General features: G+C 36.0%; 1 protein-coding gene across 1 annotated transcript in view; it reads left to right on the top strand.

Annotated features, from left to right (window-relative positions):
* CPA3 (carboxypeptidase A3) overlaps positions 1-14,868 on the top strand; it is a 29,027-nt gene extending 14,159 nt beyond the window's left edge. Inside the window, exons 7-11 of the mRNA XM_008707390.2 lie at positions 574-684; positions 1,606-1,696; positions 2,718-2,920; positions 4,711-4,795; positions 14,297-14,868. Coding sequence (XP_008705612.1) covers positions 574-684; positions 1,606-1,696; positions 2,718-2,920; positions 4,711-4,795; positions 14,297-14,484 — 678 coding nt within the window. The 3' untranslated portion in view covers positions 14,485-14,868. The remainder of the gene's footprint in view (positions 1-573; positions 685-1,605; positions 1,697-2,717; positions 2,921-4,710; positions 4,796-14,296) is intronic.
* The last annotated feature ends 3,805 nt before the right edge of the window (positions 14,869-18,673 follow it).

The raw sequence follows: 18,673 nt of genomic DNA, 5'->3' as shown, positions 1-18,673 counted from the left end.
CCCTTGGCTCTGGAACAGATGTACCTGGAAGAGATTTTGCAAGAATGAGAGAGGTTCTAGGTAGCCATAGAAAGTATAGATAATTACAGAAATTTCAATCTGATGGGAGAAAAGGAATTGATTGGTCAATCTAAATGCTTGAGCTTTTTATTAATACAGCATTTTTCTTTAATCCTATTTATAATTAATTTATGAATCCTCTCCAATATTTACATATTCCTATGCTTACAAACTCAATCTATATTTACCTAAAGGATGTGAAGGAAAGAATCCACGTAAAGCAAGGTGTACTGCTAATTTTTCACTTGGCCTCCATTCTTCCTATAAAACATACCTTGCAGGCTATATGTGGAATGCTACACTCTTGACAATTAAATGATCCTTTAAAGAATGGTCAGTTTAGTTAATTTCACTAGTCTGAATAAGTAACATGCTATTTAGGAGAAATATGTTTGAAATCATGTGACCTTAGGCAAATGACCAAAGGAGTGGTAGCTATGACTATTATAGCCACAACTTTCCACATGGTGATAAACTTTACACCAATAGCTGAATTTTTTCCTACTCCTACAGGCAGCCAAAACTTACGGAAAAAATAAAATTATGACCAAACTCCTGGACCGAATGAATTTTTATGTTCTTCCTGTATTCAATGTTGATGGATATATTTGGTCATGGACACGGGTAAGAGACCATAGTCTCTTGTTTGCATTTGGACAATATAGTATTTACTGACTTTAATGCACATTGATTGTTATGCATTAAGTTTAAGGTTTCAGTAACCAGTTAATTCTAATTCAGAAAAATATATTTTTAAGAATCTCAATTTCAGACTAAGACAAGCATGATTTCCTGGTTGCATAGGTGTCCTTGAAATAATAGGAAATTTTTGCCACTGAAACTAGAAATGAAAAAAAAATGAAACAGAGCAATAATTATAAAAGAAATGTATGTTATATGATACACCAAAAGCACATTCTACCTAAAACTAAAAGTCAATTAAAGACATTCTGAACACTGACCTCAAAGCAAAAGCCACTGTATTCCAATCTATCTGTAATAGAATTTGATGTGGAATAAATTTATCAAAAATTAATAAATAAATGAGTGACACAGTTGTCTGTGTATCTGTCCTTTAACAGGATCCTTTTTTGACCCATTGTTGCTTAATAAGATTAATACTGAACTTTCAAACAGATACTATCACATTCAGTTCTTTTCTGAAAATTATGCTCTAAGAGTCACAATTTGGCCTGTTTTATATCTGAAATATATAAATAGTGAAGGATGTAATGAAGTTATAATTTAAATTATAGGTAATTTCAGAACATTATTGATCATTTTCTAGTACTGAGAACTAATCAACAGTTTTTAAAGCTAACTAAATTATTTTATCAAGGCCTTAGAATATTAATGTAAAAAACAATGTTTCTGAAAATATTAAAAGTTATAGGAAAACTATATTTTTCTTTATAAAAAGGAGCCTCAGGTTAACTAGGTAGATTTCAAATAAAGCTGTAGACACCTGCAGAAAGGATCTGAAATGATCAAACTGAAAAATGCAAACTGATCTGGTGTAAACACCTCCATCATTCAATCCTGCAGAACCGCATGTGGAGAAAAAATCGTTCCAAGAACCAAAACTCCAAATGCATTGGCACTGACCTCAACAGGAACTTTAATGCCTCGTGGAACTGTGAGTAGTACACTTGATCTCAAGGAAAATAGCTATAAAAGAGTGTTCGACAACAAATTCAGTTAAACCACTGACTTATTTCAGTAAAAATATGTATCCCCTGAGTGTTAATTTTCTAATCTAAAAAATAAAAGATAATTATCCCTACCCTAGAAATATTATGAACGTTTTGTTATATAGGAGGAAGTGGGGGGTGGGGTTGTTTATCAAACCATCTCTTGCTTAATATATCTAGCTTGCTAAAAATCAGGCACTATCCAGTTGCACAAAAATTCAGATAATCTGAAGAGAGGTCTCAGGTCCCTCCTCTTCCTGGTCTGATAAAAGCTGAGAAATACCAGTGGTTAAAACTAGCATACAGATAGTTCTTTAGATGTTTAGTGAAAAGAAACAGCTGCGGCAAAGAAAGTGAAAAGGTTTAATGGAAATGCCATGATAAGCAGAGGCCTGCTACATCAGATGACACTGTAGTTGCTATACAAATATGAATTCATCATTACATATATTCAAGGAGAAACTACCACTACCCCAATTCATAAATTTTTTCTTTACCTAACTTGGTTGAAAATACCACCTCAGCTTTTAATTTTATTCTACCATAGTAATTATGATAATAGCAGCTATCTGTAAGCGAGTGCTGCCTGCTTAAATGGGTTGAAGAAACTCAGACTCAAAAAAGGTAATTAACACCAGTCCCCAACAAGTTGGAGTGGGTTGAACTGGAACTTGGGTCTATCTGGCTCCAGGCTCTGAGCTGCTTCTGGTATTTTATTCCTATAACCCTGGGAAACAGAGGCAAAATAAACAAGGTTAAGAATATTCCAGTGGGCTGGGTCTGTCACATTCTGAGTTGTGTGTACAAAGCTGGTCTGCAAAGACTATGACTCCAGAGACACTGAGGCAGCCCTGTAAACCCGGGAGATGAAAATGTTTAAAACATTTTGTGAGTCCATGTCAGAAGAGGCAGGAGCTTTTCTGATGGGGAGCAGACTGTCATCTCATCCATCCATGTCCACTGCAGCTTTTCTGAACACCAAGAATCCATGTGCAGATATCTATCGGGGCCCAGAACCAGAGTCCGAGAAAGAGACCAAAGCTGTCACCGACTTCATTCGAAGCCATCTGAAATCAATCAAGGCCTATATCACTTTCCACTCCTATTCCCAGATGCTATTGTTTCCCTACGGATATACATCAAAACTGCCACCTAACCACAAGGACCTGGTATGTAGAAAAAAGCATATGATTATGCACTGACAGACACCACCGCTGACTTTCACAAACAACTGTTCTTTATGAACAACTGCATAATGTTGAAAGAATTTCACATTTTAATACCAAAGGAAGGAACTAAAAAAGTTTACCTTAGAGTTAAAAGTCATAATTCCTGGATTAATTTTTCATGTGATAAAAAGAGATAAAATCTTTCAGTGTGATTCTAAGATAAAGCCAGTAGGGAACAATGTCTAGGCCATTCAGACTAGAATTCCATTACTACACAGACTGTTATATAAACATTTACCATAGACATACTGTAAAATCACATGCAGCAAAAGTCTAATAGAACAGAAAGGTATCTATTTACGTCCCTAAAACACCATATTTGAGAAGATCTATATTTTTATCCTCCTAATCAACTTGGAAATAATATTAATTCTATTACTATCCAAAGAAAGAACATTATGAATGTTTGTGAAGCTTCCTCACTGAGAACACACTGCCTTTCAAGAACTAAGAACCAACAAGCATCCTCTTCCTTTGTATGAAAACTAATTTGATCAAGTTGGCTTAAAACAAACAAAACCTTTGCTTATGGGTTCCAGTGCAACACAAGAACCTGCAGTGTGAATATCCATAAAAAGGGATATTTTTAATTGCTGTAAAAGAAAAGAAATAAAGCAGATAAAGTTCAGTGTCCCAGATCCCATGTGGGCCTGATAAATACAGCACATTCAGTAAAAGCTATGGTTCCAATACTGCCTCATATTTTTTAAAAATATTTTTTTGAAAAAGAAGTCACAATTGTCATTTTGATTTCCATCCATTGTATTCAGCACAACAGCATTTAATTTCAGTTGCAGCAGAGATTTGAACCAGTCATTAAAACCATCTGTATATATACAACAAAGAAAATATACAAGCAATATGTGGCCCATAGTCATTTATTTAGCCAATATAGTTGAGAATCTGAACCCATGAGTTTGATTAGTTCATGAAAAGCTACAGCAATGTAATTTCAGTCTGCCCTTAGGAAAATGGTATTACCGATTAAAAATACAAATACACACAACAAACCCTATTGAGTAAAGAGTTCTTACACAGCAACTAAATTAATTAAGAAAAAACTTATCTTTTGGTTATATACATTACACATACAAACTAAAAATCTTCATTGAGGGTACAAATATGTTAGTGATTATATGCCTTTAAAATTCATCCCAATAAGCATTCTCATAGCATGAAGCACTAATGTGTATTAAAGGTCATGAAATGCATTCACCCTAGAAGAGAAATACTAATTTAACAACTATTTTAAAGAAGAGTCAACCACATTTCTTCCCTCAGCATGCTAAAATCCAATGTGGAAAAGTCCTTTGGCAATGTGGTGCCCATAAAAACAAAGGAAGCAGGAACATGGGAGAAACGAACTTTGGAAGAGACAAGTTATCTGCGGCCAAAAAGTATCTGAGAGGAAGCATGAAGAATATGTTTTTTAGAAGGGGGGGGGGGGGGGGGGGAGGGAGAACAATGAGGGAGGGAGAAAGAAGAGAGAAAAGAAAGGGTAGAAATCCAAAATGAGATATGACATTTCTATTTATAACTGATTTCACATTTAGAATTCTTCACAATGATAATATATCTTACCAAAAATAAATTTTTCATTTAACCTTTGATTTTATTTTGATCTTCAATTGCCAAATAACCAGTAAAATTTCCTTTTTTTGATTCCCAACAAATTAATAGTATTTACATAGCTTCCTATCATTCCAACTCTAACTTCCCTTTTTCTCCAGGCCAAAGTTGCAAAAATCGGCACTCATGTTCTAGCAACTCGTTATGAAACCCGCTACATGTATGGCCCAATAGCATCAACAATCTGTAAGTTTTTCCTATTATTTACTGTGTTATTTTCCCTCTTTTTTTAAATATTAAAGAAATTTTAGAATTTGTAAGTTAGGATTATAACATCTAGAATTGCTCATTTAAACTTCAGTTTCAATGAATGATTCTGAATTACATGTGAATCTAGGGGATACATTCTGCCCTTTTGTGGGGATAAGACTTTTCTAGAAACAAATTATACAGGGTTTACAAGGTCAGCAGAAATTGTTAAATCAAGATTAAGTTTTGGTTTAATTCATCCACCCCCCTGTTCCCCATGAACAACATTTATCCTCACGGGAACTAACAAGAATTAGTTGGAGCAAACTCAACAGTTTTTGTTGTTGTTATTGTTATTTAATTGGACAGGCTTCCCTAGCTCCTGGTAGGAAAATGGGCAGGCCAAAAGTTACAGCCACTTTCATCATGTAAAACCAATTTCTTGTCCTTCTCACCACCCCTTTCCTATTGTGTTAAACTGAAATGTCTATGGCGGATTAAGGAAGAGGATGTAAGGGTTCTAGTTCTGTTGCTTTTGTTTTATTGTCCAAGTACCACTTCTAACTCTTCACTATTTTTTTAGACTTTCTTTGTCTTTGTGCATTTCTTTAATTACTCACAGATTTCTGACAAGTCAGGCACTGTGCTTGGCCCTTGATTTCACAATCTCAGTTAATCATCACAACATCCTGTGAGGTAGGCCGCACTTGTAACTGGCTAAACTGGGATTTAGTCTCAGGTTTCAACAAAACCAAAACCCATGATCTTGACCATGCACATAACGCTTTCTCACTTGGTTTCTGTAGCTAAAATAACCAGGTTTTTCTATTTTTAAGCAATGAAAAGAAATTCATTTGATTTTTCACCAAAGACCATTAATTCAGACCTTGGGAAGTGAAATCATTTTTTCTCTTATAGCAAGATCCCACTGATCTTAGTTTGGAAATACTTCAGTAAAAATTGCCTTTTCTCCAAATCATTTATCAGTTTCAATTCTTAGAACTAAAGAATGGAAAATTCCCAATGAACTGCCTACAAAATCTTAACTTCCTAACAAAACTTAACTTCTCAAAAGCAAGGATTATACTTCAGATCTCTTCTCAGACCACAAAATATCTAGCGCAGTGCAGGGCATAGAACAACAGCAGAATTAATTCATAAACTTGCTCAATTAAAACAGCACCCTGACTGATCCAAAAAGAGTGAACGTGGATTGAAACGACAAGACTAGATTCCATTTAGCTTGCATCACTCTCTAGAGCCATGACATCCAATACTCTTAGCATAAAGACTGCTGTTTAACCTTTAAACATTTTTTAAAAGAGTTTATGTTTTTACTTGAGATAGAGAGTGAGTGAGAGAGAGAGAAAGAGCATGAGTGGGGTGAGGGGCAGAGGAAGAAGCAGACTCCCTGCTGATCAGGGAGCCTGACGCAGGGCTCAATCCCGGGACTCCGGGATCATGACCTGAGCTGAAGGCAGATGCTTAACCAACTGAGCCACCCAGGTGCCCTTAATTTTTAAACATTTCATGAACAACACACCACCACCAAACACATATACTTATTTCCATTACACTTTTTAAATTTGTGGATTGAAAAGAAGATATATGTACGTGTGAATCCATGGATTTCTTGCAATAATTCTACCCAGCCACACCTTATAAACTACTTTCCCAACCCAAGCTAAAAATATAAACTTGGAATTAAAGTCTGTACCCTCAATAATTGCTAATTGCTCTGGAATTCAAAAATGCCTGAATCATCACATACAACTTCTAGAGCCAACTTACTGCAAGCAGCTTCAGTGGAATTAGAAAAATGAACAAAAAACCAGACAAGTCCCATTCCCAGAGAACATTCATCAGCAATCACCTATCAAGCAGTCGTTGTTAAAAAGCTGAAGAGAAAGTACAATGACACAGTCAATTGCCAGTTCCCAAACAGATCTTTTGCTACAACACAGCCATGCTAGAGATTCATTACACATACAAGTGGATGAAAATGAGATTTCAAAAAAGATGATATACTCAGCTATGTAAGTGGACCAAAAGTGAGCAAAGAATGAGAGGACACACTAGAACACCAGTTTAAAATGGCAGCCTACTTAGTGAATATTGAGAAACTGCAGGACCAAACAAGCTAGATATTCTTGGCATCGAAGAACAAAGGGTTCCAAACAGGAACACACTTCACAAATGGCAACTAGAACATCAAAGGATTATTGCTCTCACACTTTCCACACATATATATACAATTTACATATATATGCAAATTATGAGCATACTAAAGCTATGCATGGCATTGTATCACAGTCAATTTAATGAGCAAGAATTTATGGAATGCCCCCTCACAGCCCAGAACTTTGGAGCTTTGAGGGGTAGGTCATTTTTTTTTTTTTAAGATTTTATTTATTTATTCGACAGAGATAGAGACAGCCAGCGAGAGAGGGAACACAAGCAGGGGGAGTGGGAGAGGAAGAAGCAGGCTCATAGCGGAGGAGCCTGATGTGGGGCTCGATCCCAGAACGCCGGGATCACACCCAGAGCCGAAGGCAGACGCTTAACCGCTGCGCCACCCAGGTGCCCAGAGGGGTAGGTTAGAAGAATTAAAACACAATAACTGCTCTCAAGGAATTATATTCTAACTGGGAGAAAGAGATAGCCAAAAATACCATGGCTCCAAACCATCATGTATCACTTTCAAAATGCAAGGATAGGATGAAGAGGAATTACTATTCTGTACAACTTTGTAGCAGTATCTTAATTTTTTTTTAATTATATTAAAAGATTTTTTAAAGAAATGCAGATTTAGGGGCGCCTGGCTGGCGCAGTCGTTAAGCGTCTGCCTTCGGCTCAGGGCGTGATCCCGGCGTTCTGGGATCGAGCCCCACATCAGGCTCCTCTGCTATGAGCCTGCTTCTTCCTCTCCCACTCCCCCTGCTTGTGTTTCCTCTCTCGCTGGCTGTCTCTATCTCTGTCAAATAAATAAATAAAATGTTTAAAAAAAATAAATAAAGAAATGCAGATTTAGAAAGAATTGCCTCTTTCACATAGGGCTGCAGCAGCTTGATAGATGTTTAAAATTTTTAAGAGTGACTGCTTTAATAAAGCATCTGATTGAATTAATCAAACATTCATGAGAAGCTGGGGGTAACAAAGTGTCACTGACTTGGTAAGAATAGAAAATAAGAGCACCCCACAACTAAAGTTTAGTCATTCCAAGACCCTGGTTGTCCCAGGACACAGGGAAAGCATCTATAGCATTTGCCAGTGGTTTTCTTCCTTTGATTTGATGGAGACCAAAGAAAAGAGCTGAGGGAACATTTTTAAACCCAAATTATGGAGAGAGCTCTGACCTCCAGAAAAAGTAAGTTTGCAATCTGAACCCAAGAAGCAAATACAGCAAAGAAATAAAAAATCATAAAATTTGAAACCAGGAGGAAATCTAGGAGATGATCTAATTCATGGTTCTCAAGCCTGACTTCCCATCAGAATCATCTGAGATTTTAAAATATGTGGATGATTAGGCCCCACCCCCAGGAATTCTAATTTCATTAGTTTGTGGTGGAGGCCAGTCACTTGCATTTTTTTAAAGTACCCAAAGTGATTCAAAGATTAAACTAGGTTTGAGAACCACTGGTCTAAACTTAATCCCTCACTTATAGACTATAAAAATAAGATAAAGAAAGATTTTATCAATTTAGGGAAAAATAGGAACAAAGATCAGCATTCCAGACCAGAGTCAAATGGTATACCAACTCTTTGCCACAAAGCAGCAATATTTAGATGGCACAAAAACTGATGTAAAAGACTGTGAAATGTTTACAATTGTATACTGCTGACCTATCCAATCTTTTACCATCTTAGAAATAATTTAGAACATAGTACCTAGTTAGTAAGAACAGTTCACTGAATTGACAGAAATAGATAGCTTGCATCATTAATATCATCCATCTGTGAGTCACACTGTAAATTAAAAAGTTAATTTCAGAGTGCCTTTCTTATTGCCTTCTTCACACACCAAATTGCTAGATCTGCTCCTGTCTCTCAATCCGATACTGTTTTCCACACTGTGTATCACTCTACATTTTGAAAAAGAGAAAATCAAGACCTCACATTTGTAACTCACAAAACCCAATCTCTATCTACTAAGATATTCAAGCTGAGATTATTTTAAGGGGCAACAAAAATGCAGAGAAAATATTTCAATTTATGCCCACATACCTCTAGCTTAGCTCTTGCTTCAAACAGAACTTTAACTTAGTATTGACATAAAAGTGTCGGTTATTATGTTTAATGCATGTCAATAATATTTTTTTCAAAAAACACATGTTAAGCCATCAGCATCATGTTATGTAGATTCCTGTGGGCTAAAACCAGATTCCCAGTTTGGTTCAGTTTCATTTTGACTTGTTTTGATTTTATTACAATAAGTTCCTTGCACCTAATGTGCTTTGAAAGGTGTAGAATTTTTTTAATGACAACATATTAAGAAAATGTTGTCAACAACAAAAAATTATCTTGCAGAACTCAAAGGAGAGTTTTTATTGGGAGGACTATAGATTGACATACAGTGGCTCATATAGTACAATAGTTAATAGCACAAACCCTAAACACATGCTCTTAGGTTTGACTCCTGACTCAACCATGTACTAGCTAGTGTCTTTGAGCAAACTGTTCAATTCCTCCAGGCCTAAATTTCCTCTTCTGTAAAAGAGCAATTGGTACTTAAATCCTAAGGTTGTGATAGGAATTTACGAAATGAGTTAAGATACATTAAGCACTTAAAAGGGTACCTGATATTTAGCAAGTGGTTATTATATTTTATAAATACACATATTTTAGTAGGTTTAGATGTAGATAAATAAAAGGCTAAGTATCATGTTCAAAAGATTAAGTTTTATAAAAATGTATTCTTACAAGTAAAAAGCTTTTAGTGTTGCATTTATTTTATGCCTTATATAGGTTTTGTTTGCAAAGTTAAGGTTTTGAAGATACAAAAACTGAGATCAAAAAAGAAAATGTATTATACTAACATCACACAATTATGAAGAAACACAAATTGCATATATTCTCAATAACCACTACTAATCTTAATGAGAAATTTCACATAAAGCAAATTTGTCAAAGTGAAATAGCCATACTCTTTAACTCTTTTAAATCACAATAGTTTACTTAACTGCAAATGGGGAGCTAGTACAGCTAGAAATTGGCCAAGTTTATTAAAATGCCTGGTACACTCTAAATCACCATACAAAACATAATTCCTACTTACCCTACCTCTATCGCTACCAAAGTCTTACTTTTTTAAGCTTTTTTCTAATGAACTTAAACCCAACTCTAGCTAAAAATGACAGCCTTCTTGATCAGTTATCTCAGCTCACACGCTCCACAAACTCCCTACAACACTGGACCCTGTTGATATTCCTTCTTCTTGCCATTCCTTTGCCTTTCTTAACAATGAATTCTCCTGGATTGCCTCCTCCCCCTTCTTTCCTACTCTATCTCTGCAGACTACCTCTAAAAGTAGACATTTTCAAAAAAAAAAAAAACTGGTACACTACACACATACCACACAGGGTTCTCTCTTCAGTCCCCTCCTCTTCTTTCTGCTTCTTCCTCATCAGGGAAGTGCTCTATCTTGCAGGCTAGAGCCCTCATTTGCCACCTAGAGGCACCAGGTGGCCAAGCTAAGGGGATCACCTTTCACCCATGTAGCAGTCACCTGCAGCAATCAATGGGAAGCCAGCTGCACTAGGGGAACAAACCAGACTAAATAGCCATACAAAGATTTTGAAAACCATCTTGTCATCGGAAACACAAGTCACAAAAGAAGACCAGGGCCTGCACACTAAATCTAAACAGGATGAATGACTGCTAAAATAGGTTTCAGTTAAGATTTGAGATTTAACATAATAGACAAAGTGTCCAGGATACAAGGAAAAATCATTTGTCACAGCAAAAATGAAGAAAATCATAGCATGAATGAAAAAAGACAATCAACAGATGCTAACACTGAGATGATTTACATGTTGGAATTATCTGATAAGAATTTTGAAGTCACCATCATAAAAATCCTTCAACAAGTAATTAGACAGCCTTGAAACAAATGAAAACACAGAAAATCTCACCCAAAAAATGCAAGATATAAAAGGAACCAAACGGAAATCACAGAACTGGAAAATACAATAACTTAAATTCTTAAAAACTCACTGGAAGGGCTCAATAGCAGAATGAATATGAGAGAGAAGAATCAATTAACTTAAAGACAAAATAAGAATTCAGCTAAGCTGAAGAGAGAAAACAAATTGAAAAAAAGATGAGCAAAGCTTCAGGAATCTGAGGGGTAGTAACAAAAGAGCCAGCATTCATATCATCAAAGTCTCAGAACAGACGGAGAGTGAGAATGGAAAAAATATATGAAAAAATAAAGACTGAAATTCATAAAATTTCCTAAAAACATAAACCAACATACCAAAAAGCTGAGTGAATGCCAAATAGGATAAACTCAAAGAAAATCACATCAAGTACATAATTAAAAGTTCTGGAAACTAAAGACAAAGAAAAAACTCTTGAAAGCAACCACAGAGAATCTAGAGGGAAAAACAATTCAAATGACTGATTTCTCATTGAAACCATAGGAACCCAAAAGGAAATGACAACATTTTTCAAGTGCTAAAAGAAAAGATCAACCCTAAATTCTATACTCAGCAAAAATATCCTTCAGAAGTAAAGAGGAAATGAAGACCTTCTCAGACAAAGGAAAACTAAGAGAATTCATCACCCAAAGACCTACCCTTTAAAAATGGCTAAAGGAGGCTCTCCAAATCAGAAAGAAATGTAACAAGAGAAGCCTTAAAACAACAGAAAGGAAGCAAGAACAGTGGATTAGGGAATGAATGAATGAATGAATGAATGAGTGAATGAATGAACAACTATCTCTTCATGAGGGTGGAACCACAAAATATAACTCCATTTGATGTGATCCTCAATGCATGTACAGAAGCACTCAAGACAATTATGTTTTAAAAGTAGGAAGATAAAAAGACCTTAAATGCAAGTAAGATTTCTATATGTCACTTGACATGGTGAAACACTGATATCAGCAGATAGTGGTAAATTATATATGGATAATGTAATACATGGAGCAACCGCTAAGAAAACTACACAAAGTGATAGACTCAAACATGCTATTATAAATAGATCAAAATGGGGGCGCCTGGGTGGCTCAGTCAGTTAAGCATCTTCCTTTGGCTCAGGTCAGGATCCCAGGGTCCTGGGATTGAGCCCTGTGTCCAGCTCCGCACTCAGTGGGGAGCCTGCTTCTCCCTCTCCCTCTGCAGCTCCACCTGCTTGTGCTCTCTCTCTTTCTTTCTGTCAAATAAATAAAATCTTCTTTAAAAATAAAATAAAAATAAATAAATATATTAAAATGGAATCTTTAAAATGTTCATTTAAAAAAAAGTAAATAAAAGAGAAATAGAAGAATGAAAAACAGATAGCACAAATAAAAATCAAACAATAAGATGGCAGACTTAATTCCTATCAATAATTTACCTAAAGATATTAAATAAAGACAGACTGGCAGAGTGGACTTAAAAAAATACAATTGAACAATACACTGTCTACAATAAACTCACTTTAAATATAACATAGACAGGTTGAAACTGAAAGGCCAGAAAGAGATATACCATGCAAATGTTAATCAAAGGAGAAGTAGCCATATTAAATATCAGATAAAGTATATTTCAGACCAAAGAAACTTGCTAGAAACAAAGAGGGGCATTAATAAAGATAAAAGGATCAATCCCCCAAGAAAATATAATGATCCTGAATGTGCACAAGCCAATTTCACCTATAATGTTTCTGCCAATACCTTCAAAATTCATTTTCACAAGCTCCTTCCTAAATGTGGTTGATGCTAAACATCGTTTTGTCTTCCCTCCTTTATCCTTTCTTTTCCCCATCGCTATCCTCTCTGAGTTCCCATTTCTATTAATAATGCGTTGATTGTTTTCAGCCACCCAGACTGAAATCTCAATCATTTTTATCAGATTTTGTGACTCTTCCATTCCAATGTTTCTGACATAAAGCCCTCAATGCTATTCCCAGTGTGGTGACTCTACACAAGTTCAGGCTTTCATTTCACAATACCTCCTGATGTGGTCTCTACTCTTTCCAGTCCAGCTTAACTGTCCTAAGTGCAACACTAAAATAACTATTATTGCCTCCCAAACAAAACACCTGTCCTGATGTATCAGGTCTTCTGAGCTTTGTCCACAAACTCTCACTGCTCCATTTGTTCCAGTCCAGCTGGATCGCACTGGTCCCTAAAAAGGCGTTCATGCTTTTCCATCTTTGTAGCTCACTGATTAGAATGCCCTTCTTCCATTTCCATTCAGAAAAATACCTTTCAGGGCTCTCCATCATGAAGGTGGTATTTAGTAGGCACTGAGCATGAAGTGTCATCCTCCTCACCAGACATACATAATCTTTTCTTAATCTTCATAAGAGATTGTACCTTCCTTATGGTACTGACATATTCTGCCTTGTCTCTATCGATTTGCATCTTTGACTTCTCTCACCTAAACAGTAAGTTCCCAAAGACACCAATATCGTCTTTATCTTTGTACCCTGCATAGCTACCCTCCGCAGTGTGAAGTAAAGCGCACTGTGCATATTAAAGCTTTACTAAATATTTGTTGAATAGTTTAAGAGCCAACCCTCTTTCTACCAAAATATTTCTTCCTTCTTTCTTCATCACAGCTTTGAATTTTCATCATTCAAACCTAAAATTATCAATTAAACTCATTACCTGTCCTAGAACATAAATGATTTTATGTACAAGAAAGTAGTTTTCTTACTGTGCAAAGCAAAATATACATAAATGCACTTGTATAAACCTTACATGTACATAATTTATAGATGTCTGTTTAGATTTTCAAATAACATTCTTAGTAAAATCTCATAAAAATTGACATTGAAAAATTGGATTAAGGGATTAAATGCACCCTTAAAATAACTGATTTAAGCTTTCTTGGTCTTTTAACTATAAAAATAGTTTATCCATGAGTAGAAAGAGACCTGAACTATTAGAAAGAACATACTTTTGCCTAGCTTGTATGCATGATCTTTCTGTTCAGTTTTCAGTGACCAGAGACCCGTTCTCAGTTGGTTTCCACAGCTGCTTGCACTTGCCCAGACCATCTCCATCTGCAACACTGTGTGCCCAGGAAACAAAATCAATTTAGAGTACTGACCCAAACAAAATGTAATTTTGAAAATGCAGCACATATTTAAAATGTGTGGTGGATCCCCAAACCATGATTATGTTTTACTCTACACTCTATACTATGTAGACCACTACTGCCATTCATTACTGCAATTAACTGTACACATAATTATTTTTTACTGCTAATTTTACACCAGTGAATTTCTATTTCAAGAAAAACATTAGCATTTGCTTCTAATTAAATATTTATTGCTTATGTTTTACAGACCCGACATCAGGTTCTTCTTTAGACTGGGCTTACAACCTGGGCATCAAACACACATTTGCCTTTGAACTCCGAGATAAAGGCAAATTTGGTTTTCTCCTTCCAGAATCTCTGATAAAGCCAACATGTAAAGAGACCTTGCTAGCTGTTAAATTTATTGCCAAGTATATCCTCAAGCATACTTCCTAAAGTGGCCTTGGTTTGGAATAAGCGAATTAATCCTTCTTTGTGTCTTTTACCAGAAAGTCAATCTTCAATTATCCCAAGATATAGCTTCCACATTACCTGAATAGGTCCCTCTCTTGCTCACTTAAGTCCTAAAGTTATTTCTTTTTGCTTTTATTTACTCTTAATAGCACCTTAACAAACAGCTTTAAGTGAAAGCTTTCAACTACCTTTCTTTGCTCCAAATAAAGTTCAAACCCGGCAAGAAGTATAATTTGAGAATTCTGAAACATGATATACAGTGGGTCACAGAAGAGTAATGAGAACCTTGGGTTTCTCCAGAATCGGATTTTCCATGTGCCTTCATGGAACTATTTCATGTACTAATATAATAAAATAACTTGTATTCCAAAATGCGTCTTCTGTTTTTGATAAACTATACTCTCTACAATTCTCTATTAGCATTAATAATCAAGCATTAATGTGTCTCCTGCAGTCTGTTAATAAGAAATAATATCTTCAATTCAAAAACATATTTTGCCTGCATATATATTTCTTTTTAGTAGAAGTAAATATTGTTTATATCTTCACAACAGCAAAAGGATGTCCTAGCAGGAAATAAAGTGGCTCATACAGAGATGAATCTCAGTGCTTCAAACAAGCAATCCAGTTCTCATCAACATAACGTACACTAACTTCAAAACAGTTTGATTTAACCTGCCATAATCTACCTGCCAAAACACAGTTACTAACACAGCCAAGACAGTCTGGTCAGCTGTGAGCCCTGCTGTCATAATGGATGGGGAAAAAGCCTGGAAATGTAGTACAAGTTTAAGAGAGAAAGTCACATTGACTAAGGACAATCGGAGTAACTTATACTTTTATACTGCTTTAATCCTATTGCTTAAGATAGAGTTACAAAACATCTCCCCCCACCCTGCCCCCAGCACCATCATTTTTCAATGCCTCATCATGTGTCTACAGCAGTGTCTACAATCTAGAAACCCAGAACACAGATGCCTGACCAGAATTTGACGAACAAGTAAAGAGTTGCTTGACTTCCTATAAACTGACTTCTCATAACACTCTGGACAAAATTTTTGAAGATCCTCAAAGATCCTGAGAAACCAGGTAAACAAACAATCTGGGACATTCCTCATTAATCCTTTAGGGGTCCATAAAAGAAAGAATGCCGTCAAATCTACAAGATGATGAGTATTTCCAATAGTTATCGATGAGGGAACAGAAGGCTGGCTGAGGACAAAGCAGAAACTGACACCCCGCACACACACCCCCCACCATGGGATGTACGTGACATTCCTCAGGCACTCCTGGCTGCCCTAAAGGGCAAAGAAATAGTTAAACCTATAGATACCACAATCCTGCAAGACTTAAGTCTCCCTCAGTTTACAAATGTCTTAGCAGTTTACAAGAACGAAGCATTTCTATCAATAACCTAGCTTCTGGAAGGAAATGTAGATACAATTAAATGTCCTTATAATCTGCAGGCTCCAAGAACTTGCCAAACATCTCAATGTTAATGCCTTGGTAGAGGGAAAAACAACCTTAACTTGACAATGGCAAGCCCTCTGGTATCTTGTGAGTCTTCTTTAACATATGAAAGTACTTTCTCAACCTCCCTTTTTCCTTACCTTCCCCCAACCCCATAGTATATAATGAGCCACCCCTCACAACCCAAGGCAGCAGCTCTTTCTGCCCACGGGTCCCGTCCCGCGCTTTGATAAACCACCAATTTTGCACCAAAGACGCCTCAAGAATTCTTTCTTGGTCGTCGGCTCCAGACTCCACCCCACTGAACCTCACCTATATTCTACAACCTCATCAATTATGAAATACGTAAAAGTTTCCCATGCAAAATTGTCTAGAGGAAACCAATATAAACTAACAAAATTGCTTTACAGGTACGGGGGGGAAAGGTGACAGAGTGAAGAAAGTAAAAAGCAAAACAGTGGTTATGAGATTACATTGCCTTTTATTAAAAAAACATAATATCTATACCTAAATATTCAGCATTCAAAACTGGCTCAGAAAATGGGAATGTAAATTCATTCCATCAAACATACCATATGGAAATTATTCACTCATTCACACTTAAGTTACTCTACTGAGAAAGGACTGAAAGAAGTTTTAACCTTAAAATTTGCATAAATAGTTCTAATTCCAGTGCGTCCTTAGGTGGAGGAGGTAAGAAAGATAATCCCAATTGTTGACTATCTCCTGTGTTCATCTATTACTCAGATTATAAAAGACACAAAAGTTTTATATACCATTTTATCTGAGCTATTATGTAGTTTAATATTTCTTTTCTCAATCAGAGAAAAATTATTTGAGTGGCTAAAAATCAAAAATCCTGATTAGACCATTCTTTATAGTAATTGGATAGTTTTTGTATGACATTTCAAAGTATTTGCTTCTTTGACTTCATATGAATTGTAAAAATAAATATGTGAACATATATTACAATTTTAAAACTAAAACGTCATTTTATTTATGGGACAGTCTGAGTAGTCCGTATTGTGATTCTTCTCTTATCATTTCTCATTTATCAGTAAAAGGACTTTGTACCCAAGTTACAAGTTGTGCTATCCCTTACAATATTCTTGACAATATGTCTCACCAAAAAAATCTTCTAAATCTTCATTCCTTTTCTAGTTTTAACTCAAGAGACATTGTTTAGTATTTTAAAAATTTATTATTTTATGTCATTGGTCTAGTGGCTAAGACACACATCTCCATTAAATGAGAAAATGAAGCATCTGATTATTTTCACTCACGCAAATAAATGAGTTTCCAGCGGGCGTGTGACGCCAAACTGCTTTTAAAATGTTTTATCAGAGGTTCCCTCCCCACATCCTACACAGTGTATGTCTTCTATAACTATGTAAGTGCTCACTGGCTAGGGAAACATTAGGTTTATTGACAAAAGTTTCTGTTTTTCATTTAAGACAAACATCTATGCCTGATCTTCTTTAGATAAAAAAAATAATTCCCAAAAAACTTGTAACACATCACTAAAAATACACAAGTTCCCTCCATTGTCAGACTCTCCCCTAGCACCTTGTTCTCATAAAAGAGTGTAAATGATTTTGGTCATTCCAAATGAATGGATATTGGGCTTTCGTGGACATGGGAAAAGATCACCGACAGAGAACTCTTCTTGATTCCACCTCATGGTTCTCTCAGTAGTATAAACTAATCTTTTACCGTTAATATAGAAAAGGTAAATGGGAGTTTTCCTAACAAAGAATATGTATTGGTTCCAAAAATCTGCAATGCAATGTGTTAAATTAGTGTTAAATTAATGTCGGTTTCCCAAGATACAAATGACACAAAGCAGCAGCAGTAAGCAATCTATAGTTGAACACTCCTTTATTTGAGCAGCTATAAAAAACAGTGGGGTCCAGAAACTGCCTGACTTTAAAAACTTCTAGTTGTCCCCTAAAATCTATTCTTCCCTTTTCCCTAGTAATGGTCTCCTAATTCTGAACTGGCACATGGCCATTCAAACAAAGTCTCAAATTCAAAACTTCCCTTTCAAAACAAGGTGGCTACTGAACTGTTCCTGCCAGTGAGTTGGAAGAGCAAACATCATGAGGGAAAGTCTAGGCAGCTAACTTCAAAGACCTCTGGCATATACACTTTGGTCCTTCTTTTCCATCCCTCTTTCTTTCAGACTGAAATACAATTGTGATGATTGATGCTAAGCAATCATCTTGAACCATAAAATGCCCTTGAGAACTGCAGCAAAAAGTATGATAGTAGAAGCCTATGCTCATGACAATTAGCATAACAGTTCCAGATGTGTCCTGGGTAGAAATCCTTGGAGAGTGATGCTGTGTTACATAAAATCACAGGACTAGAAATCAGAAAGTTTGGGTTAGAATCCTGAATCTACCACCAAATGTAAGTAAGACACAATCACCCTTTGCCTGCCCTGCTTATCTTCTAGACTTTTGTTAGTATTTGAAATAATAAATGCTCACCAAGGTAAGCCACTAATTTCCATTTTGTTTGTATTTGGGACAGAGCACACTTATCTTAAAGAGAGCTGGGTCAGGTGGTTTCTAATTGAGGTAGGTGTTGGGTGGCACAAAAACAGTGGCACAACTGCTGCTCTCATGTGTGGCTCTTCCTCAAGGCTCGCTATGATGGGAAGCAAAGTGACATGCACATTTGCATATGTACATTTTTC

The sequence above is a fragment of the Ursus maritimus genome, unplaced genomic scaffold (genome assembly GCF_017311325.1).
Source record: "Ursus maritimus isolate PB19 unplaced genomic scaffold, ASM1731132v1 scaffold_20, whole genome shotgun sequence".
Classification (NCBI taxonomy): domain Eukaryota; kingdom Metazoa; phylum Chordata; class Mammalia; order Carnivora; family Ursidae; genus Ursus; species Ursus maritimus.
The sequence above is the reverse complement of the archived record's forward strand: the minus strand, read 5'-3'. Positions and strand labels throughout refer to the sequence as shown.